This window comes from Oryzias latipes, chromosome 4, assembly GCF_002234675.1.
Source record: "Oryzias latipes chromosome 4, ASM223467v1".
Lineage (NCBI taxonomy): Eukaryota > Metazoa > Chordata > Actinopteri > Beloniformes > Adrianichthyidae > Oryzias > Oryzias latipes.
The window spans coordinates 5969252-5976997 of NC_019862.2; the positions used below are offsets into that span (position 1 = coordinate 5969252).

Here is a 7746-nt window from a genome sequence, read left to right on the forward strand (position 1 = left end):
CATTTATTCTGTGGGAAACCTTCTTTTATTACCGTTTTCTTTCCTCCGTAACACACAACATGAATGCGCCCCCACTGCCCCCCCGATTCTCTACCGCTGCACACTCTCTTCTCCTTTCTCTTACACACACACACGCGCGCGGTCGCAACACATACACATTCGCATTCCACAGCAGTGTGTACAGATGATCCTGGCTCCATTGCCTTCTTAAAATGAGAAGATTGTAATTGTGCTGACTCCTTTGTGAAAATAAATGTAATAATGCAAAAAGAGCTTCGCTGTTGACAACACTGTTGTTGACATCCATTGTTTACGTTAGCTACTTCCGCAAACAACGAGTGACGTCTTTCACCGTTGAGTACTATTCTGAATGAGTGACGTCGTTCCCCGTTGAGTACTCCTCTGTGCATGCAGGTCAATTCGGGGTCATTCCCCGGTCACACAGGAGATCACAAAAGTTAGGATTTAATTGGAAATGGGAACGGCCTTGCAAAAAAATCGGATTTTTTCAAAAAAGTGGTGTGTCTGCAGCTGGATGCAGCAAAGCATTAGAAAGGGGTTGCAAGGTAATATTTTGTTTGCTAAAAGTTACAAAATTGTACACAAAAAATTGATTATTTCAGTCTATTCTACAAGGGACAAATATTAAACCTTGAGGTGAGGAATAATTCCAGGTTGTAATGGTTCAATCAAAACTTTTTCAAGCTTTTTTTTTCTTTAAATTTAGCCAAACTATAAAACTAGTAGTAGGGCTTAGTATTGTTTTCTCTAGACTGTGTTTTTTTCTCCTCAGGCTTTGAGTACTACGAAGCGAGCGCCAAGGAGAACATTAACGTGCGGCAGGTTTTTGAGCGCCTGGTGGACATCATCTGCGTGAAGATGTCGGAGCGCGTGGACGTAGAGGCACCAGCAGCTCCTGGTACCAAGACAACCAGACTGACCGACAAGCCTGCCCAGCTACCTCAGAAGTGCTGCTGATCAACCACCCTCCCTCTTTTAAAAGCCCCGTCACCTTCTGAGCTCTACAGAAAAAGAAATGATGAGATTAACTGTTGTAACATTCCTCCTCACTCCCTCTGCTTCAGTCCATGTTTGTTAGCCCTCACCGCAGCAGGTTCTGACAAAAATCCTCCATGTACTCACCTTCATGTCCATTTCATGTTGGAGGCTGGCAAGCTATTAACAGGTAACACACCAACATGGCATGATCAAACAGGTTGTTTGTGTGACTTGGCTGTTTTCTGCCATCTTCAGAATAATTACAGTTGAGATTATAAATTGTAGTTCAAAGATCAAACTCTGTAGAAGAACAAAACAACAATCCTGAACTGGACTCCTTCCATCAAGTGCATTTAGGGATGTCCCCTGTTCTTATATAGTAGAATGCAGCTCACAGGGCCATCTGCTGGTTACAGTAACTCACACTTGTGTATCTACTCTGCAGCAGCTGATGGAGACAAACCTTTACTATGGAAGCTGTGGTCTTGATGCTGTGCAATTGTGGTGCAGCCAAACTAGGTGTCCTGATGTTGATGTGAAAGTTGCAGCCTTGAGGTGTTATGGATGTGGCCCAACATGGAACTCATTGTAGATCATGCACCCTCACGACAGTCCAAAGAGGGTATCACTTGCCATAGTCCTCTTTAGCTGTGTGTGACTGTGCCACTTAAACATGTGAGGTACATAACAAAACTGCTGGACAGGTGATTGCTTTGCTGAGCCTGGGATAGAGTCAGTCTTGTTGGCAGATGATTGGCAGTTCCAAAAGTAGTAGGGGATGTTGGAAGCACTTAAAGTTAGGGTATGAAGCAAAGTCAAGCAAAAAACATTAATTTTTAATGTGAAAAGGCAAAATAAAGCCATGTGAAATGAGAATTAAAAAAAACCTCCTTACTTGGTGAACTGACAGGTTTTCTGAAAGTTCAGCAGAAGTACTTATCAAAATCTGATGACAATCAAAGATTTCCCCTTCATAGAATTAGTAGAATCAGCTAGTTTGCTATAGCAACATAACCCAGTGTCACTTGTATTTTGCTCAAAAGGTGTCCTATGTTTGCTACGAACCCCAAATGGGAGCAGCTTGTCTGTACCTTTAGTTAGATGATCAATATTTCAGTCTACTTCAAAACTCACCAGCTTTAGATCACCATTTGTCATCTGAAAATCATCTGACATCAGCTATACGTCCTCCATCATTGTCTGTAGATCCTCCTCCATAACCTGTTGATCCTCAATTTCCTATAGATCCTCCTACATCAGCTGTAGATTTTCCTTCCTCAGTTTTAGATCTTTCATCTTCATCTGTAGATCCCTCATTATTATAGAGCAGCTTTAATCAATTTCAGATCCTCTTTCATCAACTGTAGATCCTTCTTCATTAACTGTGGATCCATTTTTATTAGCTGCACATACTTTCTCAGTTGTAAATTGTGTGTCGTTAAGTATAGGTTATCTGTAAATCCTCCCTCAGCGTCTGAAGCTTCTGTCTTGTTTTCTTGGTGTTCTCTTGTGTTTGTGAGGGAATATAGCTCATGGGGTTTCTGCAGCTTTGTGAAAGTGCACTGCTGCATCTGAATTGGGTTGAGATCACCTTGACTGGGTTAAATTGACAACTTGATTTTCCTTTTTTTTCTCACTCTGTTGTAGAACTGCTCAGCATTCAGATCATTGTTCTGTTGTTGAGACCTTCAGCTGTCACACAGGTGGATATACACAACACTTTGGTCACAGTGGAGTTCATATAACACTTAAATAACTGCAAACTGACCAGGCCCTAACCCACCAGACAAGCCCTCATCATTAACCCTTCCATCACTCTGCTCAATAACTGGTTGCCTTCTGAGCAAAGATTCCTAATTCAGCATCATGTTTAAGAGGCATTGTTCCAGAAGCCTTGTAGTTTGTTCATATGCTGTCTTTGTGAACAAGTGAACTTCCTGCATAACTTTCTATATAAATACGGAGTTCCAGGTTCCACATGGGACCAATAAACTACCATCTTGGCCTCAATCTGAGTGCAGAACCTTCTGACAAATATAAAAATTTGGTTGTACTGGTGGAAACACTCTGTTTTGTTGTAATAATATCAGACATTTGTATGATAAACATGAACCATAAACCAAACCAGAGCTTTTGATGTTGTGTAGAGTCTAATACTGTATACAAAACAATCTGGCTCTGTAGGGTCCAGTCCAGTTTGGTCTGGTTTAATCCAATTACCCCTGAACCTTTGCAGATGTGTCCACATAACCGCCATGTTTGAAGTGTGTTACATGATTGTGTGTGTGTGTGTGTTTGATACTAGTGTTGGTTCTCATTATATTTATTGCATGTTCAGATGTCGGGGTTCTCGTGTTTGTGTACAGAAGTGTGTGAAATTTTGAGGAAAGTGTGTTTCTGGGTGAATAGATGAACAAAGACTTGTAGGTCTGTTATTAACTCTGAAGAGAAAAAAACTATATCCTGCCAAACTGTTGCATAGCGACCACAGCACACATTAGTGTGTAACTCCCTGCCACGTGTCTTCATATTGATGAGAATACACAGTAATATTGACACAGTCTTCATATGATTATTTTTCAAGTGATTTGTAAATGATAGAGTTAGTACTTAATATAATGGTGATGAGTATGACTTTATTTTTATGCAGTGTGAACCATGGACTTATTCTGTAGAGTAAACTTGTTGTCTTAGGGTTTAATCCTATACGAAGAAGCACAATGTGATTGTACAAAAATATTGTGAATGTTTGTATATTATAGAGGCAATTTAGTATAATAAATCACAATCTTTCATCAGGACATCAGCGTCTTCTTGTGTTTCTTTGTGGAATGCTCGGTTCATGCTTTACATCCCAGACTTTGACTACGTGTCCTTTCACAGATGACACTGGGGGGGGGGGGTAATATGTGTGTGGCAGAGACCATTGTCATGGTCGACCCGCTGCACAATGTGCTTTTCAGGCAAAAGAAGCTGGGGCAACTGATTCTTTTTCACTGCAGAGCAGGACTGATGGGTTCAGAACGACCTTCAATCATTGACACAGTCCGTAGACTAAATGTCACACCTGGAATGCAGTTTTCCATCTGGGAGGTTCAGTCATTGAATAATTTTTGTTTTTACTATCACATTTTTCTACTAAATATATTTATATATCTACAGTTGTTTTGCACTGATCAACAAATGATTGGTATACACAAAGTTCATATTCAGTTCTGTTCTGTTCCAATTCTAAGTTCATGTAGGTATCTGAGATGCTTTGCTGTTCCAACTCTAAGCTAAATAAGGCTTGTGCTCACTTGAGTGTTTACGGTTCTTTAAAAAAGGCTCAAACCAAATGCATTGCATCTAACCTTTAAACAAAAATCAATCTTCATTTTTGAACAATTTGAATGCCTAAACAAAAACTAAAGTGCCTATTTTGTCAATTTTATTATTGTTGTTTTTCAAATTCATACGTGAAACTTCTGCTTTTTACCAACTGTTCCCAGCTTCTTGAGTTCTGGTGCCTCTGTAGATAAACTTGTGAAAATATTGAGGCTAAGGAGGGTCAGCTGATATGTTGGAAGAGTGGTATATAAAGCACTTCAGAGAAGAGAAGACGCCTACTCTGGAGAGATGAATCCCATGTCACCATTAGAGAATCTGATGAACAGTACTTGTCTGACTCCATTGGACCCAGTATGATGTTTGGTGGAGGTAGGATCATGGTGTGGGGTTGTTCTTCAGGAGCTGGCCTTGGCCCCTTATTTCGAGAAAAAAGAAAATAAATCCTTTAGTAGAGCAAGAGATTTTGGACAACACTGCTTGTCATTTTTAACAAAACAGTTCAACTAGAATTAAGGCAAAAATTCCTAAAACTTGTGTTTTTTTCTTTAAATAAGCAAGAAAAAGCTGCCAATGGGGTAAGAAAAGTGGTCTTACCAAAAAGTCTTATATAAAGAAAAATTTTTTAATGGCCATGACATGTTTTCTTGAACAAAGATTTTTTGCTATTGAAAACATTTCTTAATATGATTATTTTTCTTGCAAGACAGAAAATAATAATAATAATAAAAACAAAAGACTTTTTACTTTCTTAAGATATAGTATATTTGTAGTGAATTCTATGATTCCAGTATTGGGGTAACAGTTTATGGATGACCTCTTCCTCTTTCAACTTTACTGCAGATGAGAGCACAAATAAGATTCTGATACAGTTTGACGAATTGGACTGGTTTGACAGATTCCTGACCTGAACCTGACAGAACACCTTTGGCATTTATTAGATATACCACCCTACCTGTTCTTCAGCTCTTCCTTCATGTCTTGGATCAGCTGTGTTCAGTCAATCAGAATGTGTTAGTGTCAGCAAATTAGTAGAAAGCAGTGCAGAGAGAACAAACAAACAAGCAGGGTGGTGGATTTGAAGACCAGGGTTAGGCAGCACTGAATTAGAGCAAAGACTGAGAGCCAGACCTTCTTTCTGGAAACAGAGTCTGAGCTCATAGATGAAACGAATGCACAAACATTCCCATGAACACAATGGAAAAAGTACCAGAGGAGCAGAAGGTGTTAAGTTATGTTCACACATAACACGTTCAAGCAACCACTTTCAATGAAAAGTTTATGTAAAGGTGCGTAAATCCGCGATTAAAGCTTCTGTATTCCAAAACCTTCATGTTCACTTAAAGCTATGAGCATTTTTAGGACTGTTTTTTGGCTCTACGTACAAAACACACTGCCATAGAATGCACATTGAAAAGTTAAACCAGGTACCGGTATGTCCCTCTCTGCTTGTCCAGTGTTCTTGAACGTGAATCAAATGACCAGTTTTAACGTAGCTGCAAATGGTCTGCCAAACACTATATCATGAAGATCGAGGGCAACATTCCTACTTATTATCCAATGCGCCATGCTCTTGTATATTCTATTTGGCCGGACACACCTGAGGCATGTACCGTAATCAGCAATAGTTAGGGCAAAGACATCTGGAAATAATGAAGACACACAGGCCCTTGAGGCCTGGAGTTCCCCACCTCTGCTATAGATTGGGGCGGGTGCGGTGCAGAGGTAGAGATGGTGCCAATGTTTAGCAGCAGAGCCACCATCAGTGTGTGAATGTGTGTGTTTATGGGAAAATGAGTGTGTGACTGTAAAGCGCTTGGGGCCTTCTAAAAAGGTGTAACGGTTTCAGTTCATTTGTGTTTTGTTGCTGGATTTCCTGTTTTATTTTGTAGTATTTCCTGTTTTGTTGTTGTTTTGAGTTTTACCTTGACCCATTCAGTCCTGAGTGTTTCCACCTGTGTCTTGTTGCCTTGTATGTATTTAAGTCCTGTCTTTCCCTTCCTCCTGTGCTGGTCCATATTGTGCTGTTCCCTGGTTTCGAGCGGTGTGTATTTTCAAGTTTCGAGTTTCTAGCCTGCTAAGCAGTGGATTTTGGTTTGTAGTCATTTGTTATTATTAAAGCCCCGTTCCCCTGCAACCTCCTGCCTCCTTTCCTCTCTGCGCCTGGGTACTCCCTCTTCCTCTCCCCGTAACAAAAGGTAGCTACCATAGATAATACTCGTATACTGATTATACCTTGGTTCAAATGCAAGTAAAGTAGATAAGCAGATATTTCTGACAGTGTAGTTTTGTTACCTCGTCTGTGACTAAATTATATGTTGTCTCCTCCGTAAACAGCTACCTTAACGTGGTGGGGGAGTTTGAGAGCTTGAGTGATCTCAGGAGCTAAGCTGTCAGGGGCTTTTTGTCAAGTTAGACAAAAAGCAGTTCGGAAGCTCCTCATGAAAAGCACAATTAAGGACCCAGTTACGTCGCCCAGATTGGCGTCACCGGGGCCCCGATCTGGAGCCAGGCCTGGGGTTGGGACTTGCAGGCAAGCGCCTGACCGGGGCTTTCACCATGGGTCCCGGTTCAATGCGCCCTCCACCTGTAGAAGACTTCAAAAGGGGCTGATGCAATGTGGTTTAGGTGGTGGTCAAAGGCGTGGGCCTCGGCAGCCCAAACCCCGATCATGGAACTTGGCTTTTGAGACATGGAACGTCACCTCTCTGGGAGGGGTAGGAGCTTGAGCTTGTGCGAGAGGTACCGGCTAGATATAGTCGTGCTCACCTCCACACATGGCTCTGAAACTCAGTCCCACCTCCACATATAGTCTGGGCTCTGAAACTCAGTCCTTAGAGAGGGGTTGGACTCTCTACCATTCTGGAGTTTCTCATGGTGAAAGGTGGCGACCTGGTGTGGGTTTACTCGTGAGCCCCCATCTCAGCCGCCAAGTGTTGGAGATGATCAGAGTCCTTTTAAAATCGGACCAAAACTAAGCATGTTATAGCAATATTACTGTATCTGATAAGCTGTGTGTCGTTGTTTCATACCCTTTCCAATATGGCATCACTCTTCGCGTACAATGGCGAATGGACTAGCGCCTCTAGCCTATATATCTCATTGGATATTTTCCAATTTCCCTCGCTACTTTCTACATAGTGCACTATATAGTGCGTTCGCCATTTTGTACGATTCCAAAATTGAGTGCACAGGAAATTTACCAGAAGTCTCTGCGAAAAACCAGTTTACATCGATGCCACTAAATTGGCGAATATAGACCACAATGCACTGTGTTTGAACAATTTTTGCAAAAAAAAAGTATTTAAATGTAATTTTCTTAATAAACCATCAACGCTTTCCTCATCAGAACACCGTGTATTCATAAATAGTTGTTGTAAAATGTTCATATCAATTAGATTTCTACTTTGTGAATTTGGT

The 7746-nt window shown here is 41.0% G+C and overlaps 1 protein-coding gene across 1 annotated transcript in view; it reads left to right on the forward strand.

The window, feature by feature from the left end:
* LOC101162673 (ras-related protein Rab-3B) overlaps positions 1 to 3800 on the forward strand; it is a 34337-nt gene extending 30537 nt beyond the window's left edge. The window contains exon 5 of the mRNA XM_004067658.4: positions 794 to 3800. Within this exon, the coding sequence (XP_004067706.1) occupies positions 794 to 978 (185 nt within the window). The 3' untranslated portion in view covers positions 979 to 3800. The remainder of the gene's footprint in view (positions 1 to 793) is intronic.
* The last annotated feature ends 3946 nt before the right edge of the window (positions 3801 to 7746 follow it).